Here is a 24150-nt window from a genome sequence, read left to right as displayed (position 1 = left end):
TTGAACTAAAAATACCTTGGTTGGTTCTTGCGAAAGCTCTTCTCCAATGTTCACACAGCTTTTCGTGCACGCTTCCAGCCACATCTACACCTCGTCTTTGAAAAGGATCTATGCTCACAGCAACAGTAAATGAAAGCCAGCCCCCCACGGAGAGGCGGATGTTAGGGCAGCCTCCATTGTTGGAAGGAGCGAGAATCTGGCAACCAGCAATCACTATTCAGGCCTTCTTTAGTATTACTCAGCAAGTCTACATTCAGGCTTCCGCTCCATTCAGGCCCAACTGACACATTGGCATCACATGTCGAAAGCTCTGCTCCGCTAAGCAGATTGGAGGTCGACCGATAGGGGATTTTTAAAGGCCGATATCGATTTAAAAAGAACATTCAGCCAATGGCTAAAGCTGATTTTGTTGCTGATATTTGAATCTGCGGTGTTTTATAAAGTCTACAAATGTCTTAAATCTAGTAATTTAAGGCCTTTAAAGAGCATACTCCAGGAGAAAAAAAAAGTCTTAAATAGCATTATTATGTGAATTAGAATCGCATCGACTACCGTATTTTTCGGACTATAAGTCGCAGTTTTTTTCATAGTTTGGCTGGGGGTGCGACTTATACTCAGGAGCGACTTATGTGTGAAATTATTAACACATTTTTATATCATTTCACATGTTAATTTGGTGTTTTGGAGTGACACTGATGGTTTGCTAAACTTGTTAGCATGTTCTTGATGCTATAGTTATCTGAGTAACTCTTAATAGCTATGTTACGTTAACATACTGGCCACGTTCGCATTTTGTTGTTCATGCATCATGTAACCCTTATCATACTGTACACTTATTCAGCATGTTGTTCAATATTGTATTTTAATTTCAAATTGCCTTTCAAGATGAAATATCCGTTCTATGTGCTGGATTTTATCAAGTAAATTTCCCCCAAAAATGTGACTTATACTCCAGTGCAACTTATATATGTTTTTTTCCTCTTCATTGGGCATTTTTTGGCTGGTGCGACTTATACTCAGGTGCGACTTATAGTCCGAAAAATACGGTATATACAACAATTTAGCAAAGCGCAGATGACAAGAAATTAAGTCTTTTAATCTGCCGGTTAGCCACGCCTTCCATTATAGGGCTCTAGCGTCCCCAACAGGTGGATGACGTCAGCGGGAGACTGTGCTTGTTGGTTTTACTATTCAGCCCATTGAGGGGGAATTTTTCAGAACGAGGAAAACGCGACAAAGAGAGCCACAGTGTCATTGTTTCAGTCTCTCTACTCCAATATTTTTACAGGATATTCTTTTTATCCAAGTATTTTTCGCCAATAGCTAAATAAATGGCTTGAGAAGGACCAGTCAGCCTGTCGAGGGGGAACTATTCACAATGAGGAAAACGCGACGAAGAGAGCTGCAAAATGTCATTGTTTCTGTCTCTTCAATATTTTTACAGGACATTCTTTTTATCCAAGTATTTTCCCCAATTGCTAAATAAATAGCATGGTCATGATAAATAACAGTCTTGTGCTAAATGGAATATGAAATAATAAAAATGCACTTATTCAGGAGGACATGGCAAAATTACTCCATAATGGTCAAAACTGTCCACTTCACCTTTACTGTCGCACCTCCCGAACCATATTTTATGACACCTAAATCGGACATATGTAATTTCCCTTCCCCGGCTTCGGAGAATGTAAACAAACCAAGAGTCGTGACAGCTAGCCGACATGCTAACCCGAACCGATGATATTTCAAAGTCTTTGACGTGGAGAATCACACATAACTAGCCCGGATGTTTTGACATGACGACTGGGTTGTCGATTGTCTTCGCCGGGGAGCAATTTACAGCTCATTCCCCGGAGGAGGGCGGCTGCAGTTGTTGTGCAGCTAACGTGCAGCTAATGTGCATGAGGAGAGCTTTTTACATGCCTATGAATGATCAAGCGTAAGTAGTCCTTCATTTAAAGAAAGTTTATAGTGTTTACTTTGTAATCGCTGTATTCGCGGCTATTTTTAACTCAAAGTTGCAATTTCTGATCGGTCGGAAAATTTGACAGAACACCGGGCACATGAGCACAATAAACCAAATATAGTGCTCTCCCGGCAGGTGGATGTTCGACAAGCCGCCGGTGTTGTGCCGAAAAATAGCCGCCCCGCATGCATGTCAGCCACAAAATACAAGCCACCTACATATTAAAATGATCCCAGTATTTGACATAATACAAAACACGATGTTTACTCACTTCCTCGTAAGTCCAATGGTCCCACAGTAGTAGGGCTTGTTTTGGCCAATATCCACGGTGAATGGGAACCTTTTGAAACTCCAAAAAGGCGCACACGCCTCTCCCTCATACAGCACGATTTTTCTGCAGCCATTTGGCTGGCGTGATGCGAAAAATAAACGTATTAATCCGCAACTGAATCCTTAGTCCTCATACACAACAGTACTGCTGTATAGTGAAGAGGACTCCTTCTCTCGTACACGTCACAGCGACGTCCTCCTCAATGCAAGACCGAAGCCGGAAGTAACTCATTTTCATGGCGCCGGATTCAAAAAACTAAATAAATATAGCGATCCCTTCCACACACATCCAAGCGGTCCATATCATTCAGGAGCATAAAATACCGCGTGTATTATGAAATAAACATGCTTTTTCGTGTCACATGCACTTTGAAGGTCCAAAAGCAACACTAGGTAACTTTTCAAATAGGGTTGTTCCGATTGCTTTTTTTTTTGTTTGTTCCCGATTCAATTCCAATCATTCCCGATAATTTTTCCCGATCATATACATTTTGGCAATGCATTAAGAAAAAAATGCCTTCTGGCTGGAAGGTCGGATTCCTTCAGCGAGAAGGTAAATAGTTATTTTTTGTCCGTGAACTACATTTCAACACAAACGCACATGAGGTACCATTTAGCTTAGCGAGGACAGGTATGAGAGTCATTTTTCGAGTGTCCCAGAGCTCGCGAAACTTAAAAAAAAAAAGCGCATTTATCAAGGTTTCATCAGCCATGGTTTGTGTGTATCTGTTCATCTAAACAGCCTGATAGCACAGATATAAGTAAGCCTGCCCCACTGCTACAGCATTGCAGTGCTCTGAAAATAGAGCACGGTTCTAGTTTGGGCCCCACCTCTCGGCACAAATTCATTCAAACTTGCCGTTCCGCTCAAAATGGCCGCTCACTTTCGGCGAGAAGTCCTCTCCCACATACACAATGAATGGGTTGCCGCTGAACCCTTCACACTAGGCTGCTGCTAGTTTGAAACTACCTTTACAATAGATGCCTGTGAACTTGCTAACACTTGGCACACTGTGTTTGTTACAATGCCCAGCACACTAATGACATTTCGGTCTGGATTTCAGGTCCTGGACGTACGTCCCGAGTCGGAGGCTATGCTAAAAGACGGAACCCGGGTGTGCGCTTATTGGAGCGAACGCTCACGGTGCTTGTACCCTGGCTATGTTCGTAGAGGTCAGGCTTTAACCTCCCGACATGTCCTGTGGATCTTGACTCTGTTATTGATTCCATCTTTCTTTCTTGCAGGACTTGCAACTGATGAGACGAAGCCAGGGGTAATGGTAGAGTTTGACGACGGAGACAGGGGGAAGATTTCTGTACCAAACATCCGCCTGCTTCCGCCAGGATATCAAATACACTGTGAGTGTCTCCTTTTCAGGTTGTTTTTCTGTAAATTGACGCTAATCCCTGAATCTATCATTTCTAAGGTGAGGAGACATCTCCCGCTATGTTTGTACCCACTGGAAGTCAGCTCAACAAAGCCACGAGTTTCAATCATGCACTCAACTCTATCAATCCTGACAAAACCAACCAACCATTAACTCTTACAAAACGAAGACCAGGTAAGACTTTGCAACGACATAAATTGATTCATGTACACATTATACAGGACGGCGTCCAAACTATGGCCCGCGGTCCAACCGTGGCCCTGTGCCCAGTATTCATTGGCCCGTAACAATTTATAAATAAATAAATCATACTCAATGTTTTTGCAATATTTTACACCTACGGATTATTTTGTTCCTTGTTGCTCTTAACTCTACTGTCCCTGACAAAAGTCTTGTCGCTTATCCATTTTGTAGAAACAATTGCTAATAACTAGGGGTGTCAAACGATTAAAATTTTTAATCGAGTTAATTACAGCTTAAAAATTAATTAATCGTAATTAATCGCAATTAATCGCAAATTCAAACCATCTGTAAAATATGCCATATTTTTCTGTAAATTATCGTTGGAATGGACAGATAAGACACAAGTTCGATATATACATTCAACATACGGTACATAACTACTGTATTTGTTTATTATGACAATAAATAAACAAGAAGGCATTAACATTATTAACATTCTGTTAAAGCGATCCATGGATAGAAAGACTTGTAGTTCTTAAAAGATAAATGTTAGTACAAGTTATAGAAATTTAATATTGTAAATATAATATAAAACCCCTCTTCATGTTTTCGTTTTAATAAAATTTGTAAAATTTTCAATCAAAAAATAAACTAGTAGCCCGCCGTTGTTGATGTCAATAATTCCTTACACAATGCTCATGGGTCACTGTCATTTTAATCTGTTTGAGCGGGGCATTTGTGCGTTAATTGTGTCAAATATTTTAACGGGATAAATTAAAAAAATTAATTACCGCCCGTTAACACGATAATTTTGACACCACTAAGTAGAATAGAACTCTATTGTCATTGTCAGCAAGAACGTTGTCAACAACGAAATTTGATGTGGCACTTCAGTATAAAAATATGTATTAAAATAATAAAAATATGTATTAAAATTTAAAAAATGAATAAAAAATAGGAAAATAGATACTCTAGGGCTATAGGTGAGTAATTGTAGCTTCCTTGAACTGAATACTGTAGTCCCTGACAAAAGTCTTGTCGCTTATCCATTTTGTAGAAGGTGGAAAACACTCAGGTGACTTGAAGTTCCGCTCTGAGATCCCCAATTTGGCCAAATGCCAAAATTGTCTGATATGCATGTGTGATACATCATTGGAAAGCTTGAAATCTCAATTTTCTGGGGGAAGAAAAATTTTGAACAGGAGAGCATATATAAAAAAAAATAAAACATTTTAAACAGCAAAATCCTATCTGGAGGCGAGAGCACGCGAGAGCAGAATTACAGACGCCACGACTTTAACGAGATATTATCGCGTTCTGAACTTGTTTCGATCTAAAAACTCCATGTAGCATGTATCACCGAGTGTCAAGACACAGCTGTGAATGGCTACAGCCGGATTTTGGGGGGATTTTGACAGCTCTACTAATAACCTGACTTTAAATTATTCAATTGGTTTCAGAAATTTCAGAAATGGCTCATGTGAAAGCTAAGACCCTCCCAAATGATGTTGAATGTACAAAAATATATTTGTTTTACTGAAAAAAGATTGATCATTTAATGAAGACATAAAGGTCAAATTTTGTCAAGACAAAAGTTTTGTCGCCAACAGAAAGTAGTGTGAAAATTGAACAAAAAATGTACTTCAAATACAAAAATATGTTACATAACATAAGCGAATGAAGTAGTGGCGCTGTGAGATACAAATCTAATATTTTGTATGACTTCCATGGGCTTCGGCAAGGATTCATACAATTTATTGATGAAGTCATCAGGAACATCAAAGAAAGCGGTCTTGCATGGCTCCCAGAGTTCATCAACATTCTTGGGTTTCGTCTTCCATGCTTCCTCTTTCATCCTGTTCATGTCTGGTGACTGGGCTGGTCAGTCCTGGAGGATCTTGATCTTCTTTTCCTTGTGGAACTTTGAGGTAGAGATTGAAGTATGCGATGGAGCACCATCCTGCTGCAGAATTTGTCCCTTTTTATGGTTAGGAATGTAAGAGGCAGCTACGATTTGTTGATCTTTCAGATTATTTATGTTGCCTTCCACCCTGCAGATCTCTGGCACACCCCCATACTGGATGTAACCCCAGACCATGATTTTGCCACCACCGAACATGGGAGCTCCAGTAGGTCTCCTGCAATGTTTGTGGTGTAATTCAATGGAAGATTCATCTGAAAGATCCACCTTTTGCCACTTTTCCAGCGTCCATCCTTTTGACAGGCTGTGGGCCTTGGCAAATGCCACACGGTTTTTTAATTGTCTGCACCCTGAGAGATAAATAGTCTGAAATAGCAACAAATCTTAGCTGCCTCTTACATTCCTAACCATAAAAAGCGACAAATTCTGCAGCAGGATGGTGCTCCATCGCATACTTCAATCTCTACCTCAAAGTTCTTCAAGGCAAAGAAGGTCAAGATCGTCCAGGACTGGCCAGCCCAGTCACCAGACATGAACATCATTGAGCATGTCTCGGGTAGGATGAAAGAGGAAGCATGGAAGACGAAACCCAAGAATGTTGATGAATCTGGGAGGCATGCAAGACTGCTTTCTTTGATGTTCCTGATGACTTCATCAATAAAGTGTATGAATCCTTGCCGAAGCCCATGGAAGTCATACAAAATATTCAATTTGAATCTCACAGCACCACTACTTATGATTAACTTATGTTATGTTACCTATTTTTGTATTTGAAGGACATTTTTTGTTCAATTTTCACACTACTTTCTATAGGCGGCAAAACTTTTGTCTTGACAAAATTTGACCTTTATGTCTTCATTAAATGATAAAACCTTTTTTCAGTGAAGCAAATTTATTTTTGTACATTCAACAACATTTGGGAGGGTCTTAGCTTTCATATGAGCCACTTCTGAAACCAATTGAATAATTCAAAGTCTGGTTATATTAGCAATTGTTTCTGGCGGAAAACACAGGCAAGACTGAAAAAGCAGTTTCTGCTCTTGCACCCCTCTTTAAAATAAACTGCTGTATTTTAAGCCAAAAGAACTGTTGTGTTTGATAGAACAATATGTCTATATGCTGCCATAGCAGATTCATGGCACATTAAGCCCCCGAACTAGTTTTAATTTGTCCGATTTACTCTGAAAACCCCTGTTTACAGACGTCGCGCAACTGCTTTTTGTTTCAACCTAGCCATAAAAAGAAGGTAAGTAATCGTATTTATTATTGGAAATGTCTGTCATTTTTAGCTTAGAATCATTAATTGATGTCTAATATTTAGTTTAAAAAAAAAAAAAAAAAAACTATTTAAAAAAATTATTCCCTCACATATTTTAAACTTAAACAAATTACGTCCCGTTGGAAAAATTGGCGTCTGTAAAAAAAATACGGATATCTACCTCATAATTGTATTTTTTTCGTTAGTCGCATTTTCTCCAATATTTTAGATGATAAATATTCGATCCAAACAAAGAAAAACTGGAAGAAAAAAAAATTAAAAGGGTAAATATATGAAAAAGAACATCTCGTCCACTCCTTGTTGTCTGCGATTTTTGCATCGCGACCCTTGTTATATTACCATGTTTCACCCATAAAATCCCCCCAAAATCCGGCTGTAGCCATTCACAGCTGTGTCTTGACACTCGGTGATACATGCTACATGGAGTTTTTAGATCGAAACAAGTTAAGAACGCGATAATATCTCGTTAAAGTCGTGGCGTCTGTAATTCTGCTCTCGCGTGCTCTCGCCTCCAGATAGGATTTTGCTGTTTAAAATGTTTTATTTTTTTCTATATATGCTCTCCTGTTCAAAATTTTTCTTCCCCCAGAAAATTGAGATTTCAAGCTTTCCAATGATGTATCACACATGCATATCAGACAATTTTGGCATTTGGCCAAATTGGGGATCTCAGAGCGGAACTTGAGTGTTTTCCGCCTTCTACAAAATGGATAAGCGACAAGACTTTTGTCAGGGACTACAGTATTCAGTTCAAGGAAGCTACAATTACTCACCTATAGCCCTAGAGTATCTATTTTCCTATTTTTTATTCATTTTTTAAATTTTAATACATATTTTTATTATTTTAATACATATTTTTATACTGAAGTGCCACGTCAAATTTCGTTGTTGACAACGTTCTTGCTGACAATGACAATAGAGTTCTATTCTACTTAGTGGTGTCAAAATTATCGTGTTAACGGGCGGTAATTAATTTTTTAAATTAATCTCGTTAAAATATTTGACGCAATTAATGCACATGCCCCGATCAAACAACAATGTACTGCTCAAACAGCAGTGTAATGTCCGTTTGTTACTTGTTTTTTGGTATTTGGCGCCCTCTGCTGGCACTTCGGCCTAAATGATTTTATAGGTTTCAGCACAATGAGCGAGCATGGTGAAATTATTGACAATTATTGGCGAGCTACTAGTTTATTTTTTGATGGAAAATTAAAGAAAAAAATGTGAATAAAAACATTAAGAGGGGTTTTAATATAAAATTTGTATAACTTGTAGTAACATTTATCTTTTAAGAACTACAAGTCTTTCTATCCATGGATCGCTTTAACAGAATGTTAATAATGTTAATGCCATCTTGTTGATTTATTGTTGTAATAAACAAATACAGTACTTATGTACAGTATGTTGAATGTATATTTCCGTCTTGTGTCTTATCTTTCCATTCCAACAATAATTTACAGAAAAATATGGCATATTTTATAGATGGTTTGAATTGCGATTAATTACGATTAATTAATTTCTAAGCTGTAAATAACTCGATTAAAAATTTTAATCGTTTGGCAGCCCTAATTCTACTTCATTAATTAATTCATTCTATTCTGTTCTATCCTACTGTCATTGACAGAGCGATAGAAATCCAATCCAATTTCTAGTTGAAATGGATTGACAATCTTATCGCCGTCGATGGCAGCCAATGAGATGTTTCTTAAAGACAAAAAAAAAAAACCTGATCTGTTGTACCTGACTCCGATCCTTTGAAAATGACGCAATCGGGACCAATTTGATCGGATTGAAGACATCCGTCACTTATATTTATCCTTAAAAATAAAACATTTAATACCATTTCTTTTTAGGGCGACCAAAAGGATCTGGAAAAAAGCAAAAGCAACAACAGCTGGCTGAAAACACCAATAAAAATTCTTCCCCATTTTTGGCGTGGCCTTCATTGATCGGCGCCAGGAAGAGGACACCTCACAATCTATTCCAGCTCAACGGGACGCCGAAAAAGGCAGCGAAATTGAGGGAAGACGACTCATTTGCCTTAGCTCGGATCCAACCGCTTGCTTCCACCCAATCCAAAGGGCTTTTCAGCAGTAGCTCCTTTGAGGTGGACTCCTTTAGTAGCATTGCAAACGGCTACTCCTCCTTCTGTACTAAGTCCACGGGATCGCGTCCGGATTTGTCCGTCGCTCCTAAAAGTGGGCTTTGCGGACAGAGACGAAGACAAGACGAGTCGGTGGTATCGAGGAGCAAAAAGTCGGGACAAGAGTTTCTGGTCAAGTTGGATCACGAAGGAGTGACATCCCCAAAGACCAAGAACAGCAAAGCTCTATTGCTGAGAGGCGGCTCCAGTGTTATACCCAAGACGGAAGCTTATTCCCATCCGGTCCTTCTTGTGAAAGACAACAAAAAGGCTGACAACTCCAGGGTGGAACTTCTACTGAAAGGAAGCGCACCGCAAAGAAAGCTTTCCCCATCATTGCATCCTGGAGATTACGCAGACTTGGGCTTCAGTTCGCACCGAGTCTGTCATAGCTCCTACTCTGATCTGGATGACGAAGAGGACGAAGAGCAAGAGAGGAAAAGAGCTGCGATTTCGTTAGCTTCGGGGGGTCTGAGGACAGCCGGCCATTTCCTCTCTCATCTCTCCGCTTCGTCCTCGTCCTCCGGTTCGTCCAGTTCCTCTTCCTCCGGCTCAATATCGAGCTCAAGCCTGTGTTCCTCTGACAACGACTCCTCCTACAGCTCAGAAGATGAGGAAAGTTCTTCGCTAATGTTGCAGAATTGTATGTCTTCTCACCGAGGACTACTGCGACCCGGAGATGCTTCCACTTCCTCACGGCAACATTCGTATGTGGCTAAAGCCTTGGCTGTTAACAATACCAAAGGACTGCCTAACCAGCACGTCTCCAACAGTAAATCTCTAAAGAGGAAAGAGTGCAGCGCTTCCATTTCCAAATCATCCAGAGAATTTGCGAAGAAACCCAGAATGCTGCCGGATGGCGTCTCGTATATTCCGAGACCCAAGATGTCCACATTCCTTGCGGGACGCCAGACGTGGAGGTGGTCTGGCAGCCCTACGCAGGTGAGAATCTTACCATTTCCACTGGGTGACAGTTTAGGGAAGTGCAGACTTCATAATATATGGACGGGACACGGGGACGACAAATAGGGGGCCTGCATTGTTGGCGATGCCGTCAAAGCTGATCGATTGGAATCACAAAGAGCTTTTTTTGTTGAAAATTCTTGTGAATAAATGCTTAAATCCAAAATTCTTTATAGATATGGACATAAAACAGTCTTGATTCTTGATTAAAAGCAAAAAACGTGCAGTTAGCGTTTATTTTACGTAAATATGTTGAAGTACAATGCTAGTCTGTTAGTGAATGTAGCTAGCGGCCGCCTGATGTAAACAGCTTTTTCGGCTTAAATCCCTGAATTCTTTATAGATATGGATGTAAAAGTCTCGAGTCTTGCTTAAAAGCAAAAAAAAAAAACCATGCAGTTAGCGTTCATTTTACATAAATATGATGAAGTACAATGCTAGTCTGTTAGTGACTGTGGCTAGCGGCCGCCTGATGTAAACAGCTTTTTCGGCTTAAATCCCTGAATTCTTTATAGATATGGATGTAAAACAGTCTCGATTCTTGCTTAAAAGCAAAAAAAAAACAACTCACAGTTAGCGTTTATTTTACGTAAATATGTCGAAGTACAATGCTCGTCTGTTGGTGAATGTAGCTAGCGGCCGCCTGATGTAAACAGCTTTTTCGGCTTAAATCCTTGAATTCTTTATAGATATGGATGTAAAAGTCTCGAGTCTTGCTTAAGAGCAAAAAAAAAAAAAAAAAAACATGCAGTTAGCGTTCATTTTACGTAAATATGACGAAGTACAATGCTCGTCTGTTAGTGAATGTAGCTAGTGGCCGCCTGATGTAAACAGCTTTTTCGGCTTAAATCCCTGAATTCTTTATAGATATGGACGTAAAACAGTCTCGATTCTTGGTTAAAAGCAAAAAACGTGCAGTTAGCATTTATTTTACAACAATATGTCGAAGTACAATGCTAGTTTGTTAGTGAATGTAGCTAGCGGCTGCCTAATGTAAACAGCTTTTTCGGCTTAAATCCCTGAATTCTTTATAGATATGGATGTAAAACAGTCTCGATTCTTGCTTAAAAGCAAAAAAAAAAAAAAAAAAAACACGCAGTTAGCGTTCATTTTACGTAAACATGTTGAAGTACAATGCTAGCCTTTTAGTGAATGTAGCTAGCGGCCGCCTGATGTAAACAGCTTTTACGGCTTAAATCCCTGAATTCTTTATAGATATGGACGTAAAACAGTCTCGATTCTTGGTTAAAAGCAAAAAAAAAAAAAAAACGTGCCGTTAGCATTTATTTTACAACCATATGTCGAAGTACAATGCTAGTCTGTTAGTGAATGTAGCTACCAGCCACTGGATGTAAACTGAGCTTTTCCGGTGAAAATTCTTGTGAACAAATGCTTAAATCCCTGAATTCTTTATGGATATGGACGTAAACTATTCTCGATTCTGGGTTAAAAGCAAAAAAAAAAAAAAAAAAAAAAGTGCAGTTAGGGTTTATTTTACATAAATATGTGGAAGTACAATGCTAGTCTGTTAGTGAATGTAACTAGCAGCTGCCTGATGTAAACCGAGCTTTTCTGGGTAAAATTCTTGTGAATAAATGCTTAAATCCCTGAATTCTTTATAGATACGGACGTAAAACAGTCTCGATTCTTAGTTAAAAGCAAAAAAAAAAAAAAAAAAAAAATGTGCAGCTAGCGTTTATTTTACGTAAATATTGCGAACTATGATGCCAATCTAGTAGCGGCTAATTTCTCCCATTGATTTTTTTCACAACATTTCAAAATGCGTGCATGGTACGAAAAAAAAAAATTACATTGAATCCTCGAACAAATCACTCCTGAGACAATCCTTCCTGCTTGTATGCGGTACAGCTTTCTTACTTTTTCAATAGAAATCTGGCGTTAGATCGCTGTGTGCGTGTGTTTGTGAATAGCTCTTGATGTGAGCGGCCCCCTACTTGCATGCGAGGTGCAGTGCATGACCGATCTGAGCCGTCAATACATTATGAAGTCTATGGGCAGTGGTTCTTAACTTTGCTAACGGTACCAACACAAGTACCCTACAAGTATCTCATGTGGATTCACCGAACCTTTCAGAATTAGAAAATAAAAGCAATTTAAAAAATATATCCAATACAGCAAATTCTCATTTGAAATTCTTCTCATTATGACAGCATGTTTTATAAACAGGTCAAAATTTGAGACCACGCTGCTCATTGGTCTGTTGTATTCCCTCATACCAAGTGTGAGTCAACCTTCCACTGAGCAAACCAGTTCCTCCTCTTATCAGATCGAGGACTAGCATTTAAAAGAAATGGATTAGCCTTTAAATTGGGAGCAAACCAGTCCAAAACCTGGTCTAAAAAGCTTAATTAGCGTATGAAAATAGGGCTCTGCAATTCTTTACCCTGGTTAAGAACCACTGGTTTAGGGAATTTGAAATGATACATAGTCTTGTAACGGACGATATCTGTTTCCGCAGAGGCGAGGTTTAAAAGGTAAGGCCAAGAAACTGTTCTACAAGGCCATCGTGAGGGGAAAAGAAGCAGTGAAAGTGGGGGACTGTGCCGTGTTCCTATCCGCCGGACGCCCTAACCTACCGTACGTTGGTAAAATCGAAAACTTTTGGGAGTCTTGGACCTCTAGCATGGTGGTCAAAGTCAAGTGGTTCTACCACCCTGAAGAGACCAAGCAAGGGAAGAGACTGCGAGATGGCAAGGTAAGCCCACATATTTAGTTGGTTTTTTTCTAGCCATTTATAAGGCACTATTAAATACCCTATTTTCTGCACTATATGGTGCATCGGAGTATAGGGTGCACCTTCAATGAATGGCCCATTCTAAAAATTTTCATATACGGGGTGCAGCACTTTATAAGTAATAGTACAGTTTATGCATGTCGTTAAATACCATACAATACCATCATCTTCCGCTTGCGCCAATGTCGGGTCGCGGGGACAGCAGTTTTAGCAGGGAAGCCCAGACTTCCCTCTCCCCAGCCACTTCAACAAGCTCCTCCGGCGGGATCCCAAGGCGTTCCCAGGCCAGCCGAGAGGCGTAGTCTCTCCAGCGTGTCCTGGGTCTTCCCTGGGGCCTCCCGCTGGTGGGACATGCCCGGAAAACCTCTCCGGAGAGGCGTGCAGGAGGCATCCAAACCAGATGCCCGAGCCACCTCAGCTGGCTCCTCTCAACGCAGAGGAGTAAGGGCTCGACGCCGAGTCCCTCCCGGATGACCGAGCTTCTCACCCTATCTCTAAGGGAGAGCCTGGACACCCTGTGGAGAAAACTCATTTCCGCCGCTTGTATCCGGGATCTTGTTCTTTCGGCCACGACGCACATCTCGTGACGATAGGTGAAGGTAGGAACGTAGATTGACTGGTTAATCAAGAGCTTCGCCTTTCGGCTCAGTTCCTTCTTCACCCCTTCTGACCAGTGCAGAGTCCGGAGCTCTGCTGACACTGCACCGATCCGCTTGTTGATCTCCCGCTCCCTCCTACCCTCATTCGTGAACAAGTCCCCACGGTACTTGAACTCCTCCACTTGGGAAAGGATCTCAACCCCCACCCGGAGAGGGCACTCCACCCTTTTTCGACTGAGGACCATGGTCTCTGATTTGGAGGTCCTGATCTTCATCCCAACCGCTTCACACTCAGCTGAGAACCGGTCCAGTGAGAGTTGGAGGTCACGGCCTGATGAAGCCAAAAGCACCACATCATCTGCAAAAAGCTGAGATGCAATGCTGAGGTCACCAAACCGGAACCCCTCAACGCTTCGTCTGCGCCTAGAAATTCTGTCCATAAAAATTATGAACAGAATCGGGGACAGAGGGCAGCCTTAGCGGAGTCCAACCCTCACTGGGAACGAATTCGACTTCCGGCAATGCGGACCAAACTGACACCGGTTGTACAGGGACCAAACAGCCCTTACCAAGGGGCTCCGTACCCCGTACTCCCGGAGCACCCCCCACAGGACTCTCTGAGGCACACGGTCGAACGCCTTCTCCAGATACACAAAACACATTGTAGACTGGTTGGGCGAACTCCAATGCATCCTCAAGGAGCCTGCCGAGGGTGTAGAGCTGGTCGGCTGTTCCACGGCCGGGACGAAAACCACACTGCTCCTCCTGAATCGGAGATTCGACTTCCCGGCGGATCCTCCTCTCCAGTGCCCCTGAATAGACTTGTACCGGGGAGGCTGAGGAGTGTGATCCCTCTAAAAGGGGGACCACCACCCCGGTTTGCTAATCCAGAGGCACTGTCCCCGATGTCAATGCGATGTTGTAGAGGTGTGTCAGCCACGACAACCCCACAACATCCAGAACCTTCAGGAACTCCGGGCGGATCTCATCGACCCCCGGGGCCTTACCACTGAGGAGCTTTCCAGCCACCTCAGTGACTTCAACCCCAGAGATCGGCGAGCCCACCTCGGAGTCCCCAGACTCTGCTCCCTCAAAGGAAGGCGTGTCGGTGGAATTGAGGAGGTCTTTGAAGTATTCTCCCCACCGACTCACGACGTCCCGAGTCGAGGTCAGCAGCACCCCATCTTCACTATACAAAGTGTTAATGGTGCACTGCTTTCCTCTCTTCAGTTGCTGGATGGTGGACCGGAATTTCCTCGAAGCCGTCCTGAAGTCGTTTTCCATGGCCTCGCCAAACTCCTCCAATGTCCTCCTCCCAAGTTTTTGCCTCAGCGACCGCTGAAGCTGCAGTCCGCTTGGCCTGCCGGTACCTGTCAGCTGCCTCCGGAGTCCCACAGGCCAAAAAGGCCCAGTAGGCCTCCTTCAGCTTGACTGCGTCCCTAACCGCTGGTGTCACCCAGCGGGTTCGGAGATTGCCGCCACAACAGGCACCAACTACCTTACGGCCACAGCTCCGATCTGCCGCCTCAACAATGGAGGTGTGGAACATGGTCCACTCGGACTCAATGGCCCCCACATCCCCCGGTACAAGGGAGAACTTCTGCCGGACGTGGGTGTTAAAGCTATTTCTGACAGGGGATTCTGACAGACGTTCCCAGCAGACCCTCACAATACGTTTGGGCCTGCCAGGTCTAGCCAGCATCTTCCCCCGCCAACGGAGCCAACACACCACCAGGTAGTGATGAGTTGACAGCTCCGCCCCTCTCTTCACCCGAGTGTCCAAAACATGTGGCCGCAAGTCCAATGACACAGTTACAAAGTCGATCATCGATCTGCAGCCTAGGGTGTCCTGGTGCCAAGTGCACATATGGACACCCCTAGGCTTGAACATGGTGTTCGTTATGGACAAACCGTGACGAGCACAGAAGTCCAATAACAGAAAACCACTCTGGTTCTGATTGGGGGGGCGACCCTCCCAATCACACTTCTCCAGGTCTCACTGTCTTTGCCCACGTAAGCATTGAAGTCCCCCAGAAGAACGAGGGAGTCCCCAGAGGGGGTGCTCTCTAGCACACCCTCCAAGGACTCCAAAAAGGGTGGATACTCTGAACTGCTGTTCGGTGCATAGGCACAAACAACAGTCAGAACCCGTCCCCCCACCCGAGGGCAGAGGGAGGCTACCCTCTCGTCTACCTGGGTAGAACCCCAACGTACGGGCGCCAAGCCGGGGGGCAATAAGTCCAGTCCCACTCGAGAGGATTGGTACCAGAACCCAAGCTGTGTGTGGAGGAGAGTCTGACTATATCTAGTCGGAACTTCTCTGCCTCACACACACCAGCTCGGGCTCCTTCCCTGCCAGAGAGGTGACATTCCATGTCCCCAGAGTAGCTTCTACAGCTGGGGGTCGGACCGCCAAGGCCCCCGCCTTTGGCTGCCGCCCAACTCCCTAGCACCCAACTCCTTTGGCTCATCCCACAGGTGGTGAGCCCATGGGAAAGGGAACCCACGTTGCCTTTTCGGGCTGTGCCCGGCCGGGCCCCATGGGGAAAGGCCCGGCCACCAACAGAGTACGGCTCAGGATTGATAAATCTAAATTCAAGACTTTTAAGACCTTTTTTAATACCATTTCAACTGAAAATGAATCTAGATAATATTGAATCATATTTAAAAAAAAATAAAGCACTGAACATCAAATTTAACTTCAATTACTAAGTGTGTTTGACAAAAGAACGCACATTTACTGAAGATACAATTAAAACACATTTAAATATAAGGTCTTTCGGATTTTTTTCCCCCAGGATAAAATTGATTTTACACTATTTTTGTAAAGCAACTTCAGAAATTACATTTGCAATACAACAGGTTTCCCTTTTAAGAGGACCTAGTCAAGGTGGTAGGTTGGTGATTGTCAAGTTGGTCACCTTAACTGTAAAGTGCTTGGGAAAATCTTGCAATTGGCAGTGAAAGTTTAAAAAACAGTCACTAAATGGCAGTAGTTTACCATTAATTACCACAAAATAAAAAAGCTACACATGACCATTTCCCTTGGTAATTGCTTTTTCTAATCACATTACAAGAAGTATACAAAACACATGTTAATCCTTTGTTAGCTATTGAAGACATTTCTTTTAATCAGATAGAGAAAATCCATACTCTTATTCAATCAAGAAAAACATTTAAATATACCAGGAGGTGTTTTACTATCACCTACATTATAATTTGCCTATCACCATGCCATGTTATTCAGATCAACGTTACCCCGCACTCGTTCCACTAATAGTGTCAACCGTGTCGTGTATCTGAGGGTGATGGTGGATCTACGACTCCGGTTTATCCATGCTAAGGCTAGTGCACCTGCCAATACCCCGTTGAACACGGCTAACTCTTGAGTTAAAACTACGAAATTCACATTCATTCGAAAGGCAAACCGTGCAGAAATACATTATTGCATCTAACACATTTTAATAGGAGAAATTGGCAAGTTACTTTGAAATGTTAAGCAGGTCCACTGCCTTCGCATGACCCATAAACTACAACCCAAAGTATCTGGATTCGACTTGGTCGCCGATCCAATACCTCACATGCTGGTCCAACTGTTTGGACTTGGTTGTCTTGTTGAGGCTTTCGTCGAACGTAACAACTAAGGCATCTGAGCGGTTCCTTACGTTAGCACACAGTACTGTGCGATAGCCTGCTGTTGTGATGCTAATGATGCTAACAGCGCGCACGCACGCACGAGGTGCATTATGATTTGTAGTGCAGTGCATCGTAAAAATTGTACGCGTCATCTTCGTTATGGGTTAAAAAAAAAAAAAAAACAACTTCGTCACGGATATAATTTAGGTTGCACTGAGATGTTCTTCAAAATTAAAACCACGGTGAAAAAAATCCAGACTTACGACAGCTAATTTAATACTTTTAATACCTTTAATAATGGAAAACTAAATTCAATGCTTTTTTAATACTTTTAATAACCCGCGGGTACCCTGACCAAATGCTTGCCTTCGAGCCCCACCTCCAGGCCTGGCTCCAGAGGGTGGCCCCGGTAACCCGCGTCCGTGCAAGGGAAACCTGAGTCCATTTATTTGACTCATCATAAGGGGTCATTTTGACGTTGTGTCATTAAATAGATTTAGTCAAAATTCAGGCCTTAAAAGCATTAAATTAAGGTGTTAAAGTGTTACTTAATAATAATATGAAAAAACATGCCCTTTGAAAGGTTAACGCTTCGGTTTTGAGACGACTAAGCTAAAAACCTTTTTCCCTTTCAGCACGCCCTGTACCAGTCATGTCACGAGGACGAAAACGATGTCCAGACAATCTCGCACAAGTGCCGGGTGGTGAGTCGGGAGGAATACGAGAGTCTGACGTGCAATCAGAAGCCCGCCGGTATTTCTCCGGACCTCTATTACCTGGCCGGGACATACGACCCCACCACTGGTCAGCTGGTCACCGCTGAAGGGGTTTCCATCCTATGTTGAAACTACTGCATTCCTCTTACGGAAATATCAAAGTGGAATTTTTTTTTTTACCCTACGGCTGTCTTGAGATGACACACTGGAGACCTTTGGCGTCCGTGGAACCTATCGGCTGAACTCTCGCGACGGTTTGACGGAAGCGGCAACGCTCTCAAAGGACCAATTTGATGGAAGACTTTGGGGATTTCCGCCGAGCCTCCTCATTCCAGGGAACATTGAAAACGTGTAAAGTTATGTCTGTAAATATTTTTAAACGGATCCAAATCAAGCCATACACTTGAGTACCTCTCGCCTGTACCGATTGTACAGATGGATTATTGTATTGTTGTCCCTTGTCCATATGTACATAAAAGCTATTTTATACAGGATTCTATTGTACATACAAGATGTATCTTTCCATGTTTGCAATTGATTTATTTTTATATGTGTATAGATTTTTTTCTTTTTTTCCCTTCCTTTGCTTTGGGAATTGGTGATTGAAGATGTTAGCGTTGCACTGCGTATACGTACCCTGCTGAGATAGAAAGGGACAGCACAGACCAAGAAAGGATTCGATGGCGAACAGGGCAAGACTCGCTCTCTGAGAGATTTGGAGTCATCCTGTTTTAAAAAAAAAAAAAAAGGTCAAGTGGCTTTTTTCTATTATTTTTGGATGAATTTTATTATTTAACTCAACTGGTTTATGTACAACCCCTAGTAAAAAGTATGGAATCACCAGTCTCGGATGAGCACTCACTCATACATTTTATCATGCAGAACAAACTCATAAAAAGCTTGAAAAAATGAGTTCAAAAGTGCAACTCTTTTGCATTCAAAAACACTAAAAGAAATGAATAAAAAACATTGTGGTGGTCAGTAAATGTTACTTTCATAGAGCAAGTGCAGGGAAATATACCCTCATTTTCACACTATAAGCCGCCACCCACCAAATTTGGCATGAAAACGGCATTTGTTCATAGATAAGCTGCACTGGACTATAAGCCGCAGCTGTCCTGTATTATGTATTATTGGATATTTACACATTAAAGATATTAACCAGTAATACTTTATTTGACAGCGGCATCATACGACTGTTATAAGACCAAATGAACCACCATGAAGCTTTGAACCAATTGCATGCAAAGCTTCATTGCTTCAAGAAGCTTCATTTGGCCATCACTGCTCCTTTGAGGGGAGGGACAGTCAACCTCTGCTGCCACCTGCTGTCAACACTGTTGATGTCCAACATGCCTCCTAGCATGCATAGCAGCACTACAGATGTAAATAACAATCAAAATTGATGTTCAGTGCTAATTATTTCTTTGGTTACTGTTCCATTTGTTTCATTAATTGCTAGTTATGGTATTTGGTAACACTTCATTTGAATCATAATTATGACATGACACTGTCATGAGCATTTATGAATGTATATAACAGATGTCATTTAGTGTTATCTGGCAAATTATCTCTTTTGAATGAGATGTGAAATATCCACGATGGACATAAATGGAGTTAGTGACATAATTTGCCGGATGACACTTAATAACATAAGCATTTCGTAATGCCCATGATAGTAGTATGTCATTATGACAGTGTTATGACAACTATTGGTGTGCAAAATTTCCGCTTCTTAGATTATTCGCGATTCGGCCGTGGAAGATTCGAGAACGATTCACAAACATCCAAATTCCGATTATTGAAATATGCCAAGTAAAGCGGAAGTAAACAACACTCAGCGCGCCGCGCGGTCTTCGGGACGGAACGGAGCGAGAGTAGCTAAACATCATGCTTCCCATACCCGGCCCCTCGGGTAATGCCAATGCTCAACTCACGGCTCTAGCTCAACTCATGCAACGAGATAAAAAAACACAACAACATACCTGACTGCTGCCGAAAAGCTGCTCCAAAGTACATCCATATGTTACGGTGGATATCATTTATATAGGACTAGATGCAATATAGATTTGGTAGTGTTAGCAGCACATCTACAAAAAGCTAGATGCGGGCGTTATAAACGGCCGCCATCTTAGAGCAGTACACTTCGCTGCAAGGCTGTTGTAGCGAACCTTCCAAGCAAACCTGATTAACTTTTTATCTGAAATACTCCTAAATCGGTAAAATATTGACTTGAATCTATCTTTAAAATAGTTTTTAAACTTTCACATGTCGAAAGTAGACAAAAGAGAAATTCTGGAATAACGGGAGCAATTTTAACAAATTTAATGGTTGATTCACAACATTAAATTAATTGAATGTAGTTTAAAGCTGCTGATACAGAATGGGGACTGGAGTTTTTTATTTATTATTTTTATATATTTGTTTACTGCTATATGTTAACTTGATACTGAAATAGTAGTGTGGTTTAGCCTGACAGTATTTTTGAACAATTCTGGAACTAATGTACAAAACATAAAAAAAAAAAAAAAAAATTTTTAAAGGAGGGGGGTGCATCAATAATCGTTTTATAATCGAATCGGGGCCTCTGAATCGTAATCGTAATCGAATCGTTAGGTGCCCAAAGATTCCCAGCTCTAATGACAACGCTGTCAAATAGTTACCTATTAACCCAAATCAATCATCAAATAAGCCGCAGGATTCAAAATGAAGGAAAAAAGTAGTGGCTTACAGTCCGAAAATCACGGTATATGGAATCATGAGAAACAAATAACAAAACACATCTCTAGTATTTAGTAGCACCGTCATCACCTTGTCCAATGCAGATTCTTGACTCTTGACAAGGTGATGGTGCTGGAACTTTTGTTTGGTGATGTTCCAGTGCGGTTTACAAAGATGACTGCCTCAAGAAAACATCAAAATTCCCTCAGTCCTCGATGATATGGGGCTGCATATCAGGCAAAGGCACTGGGGAGATGACTGTGGTTAAATCTTCATCAATTTGGTGCCAACTCTCTTTGATTGCAGTTGCCAGATCATCGTTGCGGGTCGGAGCCTTGCTGTGGACCATTTTTTTCAATATCCACCACAGGTTTTTTTTTTTTTTTTTTTTTTTTTTTTTTTAAAATAGGGTTGAGATCTGGGCTATTTGCAGGCCATGACATTGATTGGATGAGTCTTTCTCCAAGGAATGCTTTAACAGTTTTAGCTCTGTGGCATGATGCATTGTCATCTTGGAAAATTGACGGGATAAGAAAGCTGTCTAAAATTTCAATGTAAACCTGTGCATTTGCTGAAAATTTAACCACAGCCATCTCCCATAAAGCATAAAGCATAAAGAACATGCTAACAAGTTTACCAAACCATCAGTGTCACTCCAAAACACCAAAATAACATGTGAAATGATGTCATAATGTGTTAATAATTTCACACAAAAGTCTCTCCTGAGTAGAAGTCGCACCCCCAGCCAAAATATGAAAAAAAACGCGACTTACAGTCCAAAAAATACGGTAATTTATGAGACAATATATCGCCTACTAAAGTTTGTTATTACGACAGGCCTAACTAACTCATTATTTTTTTCAAGCATTTTATTTGAGTTTGTTCTACATGATAAAATGTCTGAATGAGTGCTCTTCCGAGACTTTTGATTCCGTACTTTTTGCTAGGAGTTGTAGCAGATCCCAGCGGACTGCAATCACACAAAAGATGACATTTGTGTCACTGCTAATCACGTCTATACAAAATCATTTCGCGTGCTACATTTCTAAAACATACCAAAGTGGCTTTAATCTCTTTTATTTGAAACGAACAAACTATTGAATTGGAACGACGGCTGCTTGCCAGGGAGCGTGAACGTCCCAGGTACTGACAAAATGAGACTGAGCATTCAAAAGTTGTTTTTTTTTTTGTTCCCCCAGTTTGAATACAGTACGCGCACATACTCGCTCCTAACTGTGAAGGACAATCAGATTCACAAAGCAATGGACTTAAATTGGTTCAATCTGAAAATGACGTTTAATTTGTGCCAAGTATCTTTTGTTTTTATATGCAATCCTGACACTTAAAAGTTTATTTTGGTCGCCAACACTTTATTTATTTTCACGTCAACGTTGCTGTTTGAAAGCAAAGAGTGCTTTATGAGAATGTGACATTGTTTTTTTCAAAGTCGGTGTGATGTCGCGTTTTTTGAATAAAAGCTGTTCCTCTAGAGGCCAAAAGAAATAAAAACACTGGATTGTTCTCGTCCAAAAGCGTCTGTGAATTGAGTCTTATTATTTTGGCTGCACTTAAGTTGAGGTTACCCGGATTCATTTGGAGAAGGCTTATCAGACGCAAATATTTTCGCCTGCCAAATTTTATTTGTCGTGGCAAGTCTTTCTGTGTGTCTCAGGCTTGAGTTAAGTTTGCGCTAGCAGAGTTCCATGGTAAATAGACAGATCTGTCACAGCATCAGATAAAGCCTTCTGGCTTTAACTGCCAAGCTCTGTAAATACAACGCCGACTGATTTGGAGATACAGTAGATGCGCCTTCTCGTCACAAGTATGACTTGCGATGTTACTAGCTAGCACCACTGAGATGTACCAATAGTAGGCTTTTCAGAGAGGCCAGGTTCAGCAACTACAGTCCCTGACAAAAGTCTTGTCGCTTATCCATTTTGTAGAACCAATTGCTAATAACCTGACTTTTGGTAAACTCATAGTCTGAGGTTACATCTAATATGCGGGTGTGCGAGAGATCTGCAGGGTGGAAGGCAACATAAATAGTCTGAAATATCAACAAATCTTAGCTGCCTCTTACATTCCTGACCATAAAAAGGGACAAATTCTGCAGCAGGATGGCAAGGATCGCATACTTCAATCTCTACCACAAAGTTTCTTAAGGCAAAGAAGATCAAGCTCCTCCAGGACTGGCCAGCCCAGTCACCAGACATGAACAGCATGAAAGAGGAAGCATGGAAGACGAAAGCCAAAAATGTTGATGAACTCTGGGAGGCATGCAAGACTGCTTTCTTTGATGTTCCTGATGACTTCATCAATAAATTGTATGAATCCTTGCTGAACCGCATGGATGCAGTCCTTCAAGCCCATAGAAATCATACAAAATATTAAATTTGGATCTCACAGCACCACAACTTAATTCGCTTATGTTATGTAACATATTTTTGTATTTGAAGTACATTTTTTGTTCAATTTTCACACTATCTGTAGGCGACATAACTTTTGTCTTGCCAAAATTTGCTCTTTATGTCTTCATTAAATGATCAATCTTTTTTCAGTGAAACAAATATATATTTGTACATTCAACATCATTTGGGAGGGTCTTACCTTTCATATGAGCCATTTCTGAAACCAATTGAATAATTAAAAGTCAGGTTATTAGCAATTGTTTATACAAAATGGATAAGTGGCAAGACTTTTGTCAGGGACTGTAGAGGGCAGAGACTGAATAAAGACACACCTCTGTGAAGGCTAATGCTAACAGCGAGCGTAAAACTCTGGACAACATTTTTTTTACTTACAGGTTGTGGCGTCCAGGTGGGTATTATTAATTGAAAATAATGTGCTGTTTTCCTGCTGAGTGTTCATTATTACTAGTAGGGTTGTTCCGATCATGTTTCTTTTTTTGCTCCCGATCCGATCCCGATCGTTTTAGTTTGAGTATCTGCCGATCCCGATATTTCCCGATCCGATTGCTTTTCTTTTTGTTCCCGATTCAATTCCAATCATTCCCGATCATTTTTCCCGATCATATACATTTTGGCAATGCATTAAGAAAAAAATGAATAAAACTCAGACAAGACGAATATATACATTCAACATACAGTACGTAAGGACTGTATTTTTTTATTATGACAATAAATCCTCAAGATGGCATTTACATTATTAACATTCTTTCTGTGAGAGGGATCCACGGATAGAAAGACTTGTAATTCTTAAAGGATAAATGTAACTTTGTATATTGTGACTAAATATTGCCATCTAGTGTATTTATTGAGCTTTCAGTAAATGATACTGTAGCCATTTAACTATTCTGCCCAAATGCATGATGGGAAGTGCAACCATGACTGCGTATTGGCACCAATTGATATATCTTCTCTGCGTTGGGAAATAACATATGTTGTAAAGAAAAAGATCAACTACCGGTACTACCTTTCTTCCCCACATTGCTTTCCCACGATATTTCTAATTGTTGAGAGAGGGACTTTAAGGCTTTAGCCAATTAATAAAAGGCTCCAAAGACTGCCAAAATTCCCTCTACTCATTTGAC

The 24150-nt window shown here is 41.3% G+C and overlaps 1 protein-coding gene across 10 annotated transcripts in view; it reads left to right on the top strand.

Annotated features, from left to right (window-relative positions):
- The window catches only part of LOC130931967 (BAH and coiled-coil domain-containing protein 1), a 221457-nt gene extending 198797 nt beyond the window's left edge, over nucleotides 1-22660 (top strand). For 8 of the 10 annotated variants that reach the window (XM_057861246.1, XM_057861242.1, XM_057861245.1 and 5 more), the window contains 6 exons: nucleotides 3361-3469; nucleotides 3542-3655; nucleotides 3724-3858; nucleotides 8921-10152; nucleotides 12653-12889; nucleotides 17799-22659. In XM_057861246.1, coding sequence (XP_057717229.1) covers nucleotides 3361-3469; nucleotides 3542-3655; nucleotides 3724-3858; nucleotides 8921-10152; nucleotides 12653-12889; nucleotides 17799-18008 — 2037 coding nt within the window. In that variant the 3' untranslated portion in view covers nucleotides 18009-22659. Of the gene's footprint in view, nucleotides 1-3360; nucleotides 3470-3541; nucleotides 3656-3723; nucleotides 3859-8920; nucleotides 10153-12652; nucleotides 12890-17798 lie in introns of all 10 variants that reach the window. The other 2 variants (XM_057861248.1, XM_057861249.1) reach the window with 1 other exon arrangement.
- The last annotated feature ends 1490 nt before the right edge of the window (nucleotides 22661-24150 follow it).

This window comes from Corythoichthys intestinalis, chromosome 16 (assembly GCF_030265065.1).
Source record: "Corythoichthys intestinalis isolate RoL2023-P3 chromosome 16, ASM3026506v1, whole genome shotgun sequence".
Classification (NCBI taxonomy): Eukaryota; Metazoa; Chordata; class Actinopteri; order Syngnathiformes; family Syngnathidae; genus Corythoichthys; species Corythoichthys intestinalis.
The sequence above is the reverse complement of the archived record's forward strand: the minus strand, read 5'-3'. Positions and strand labels throughout refer to the sequence as shown.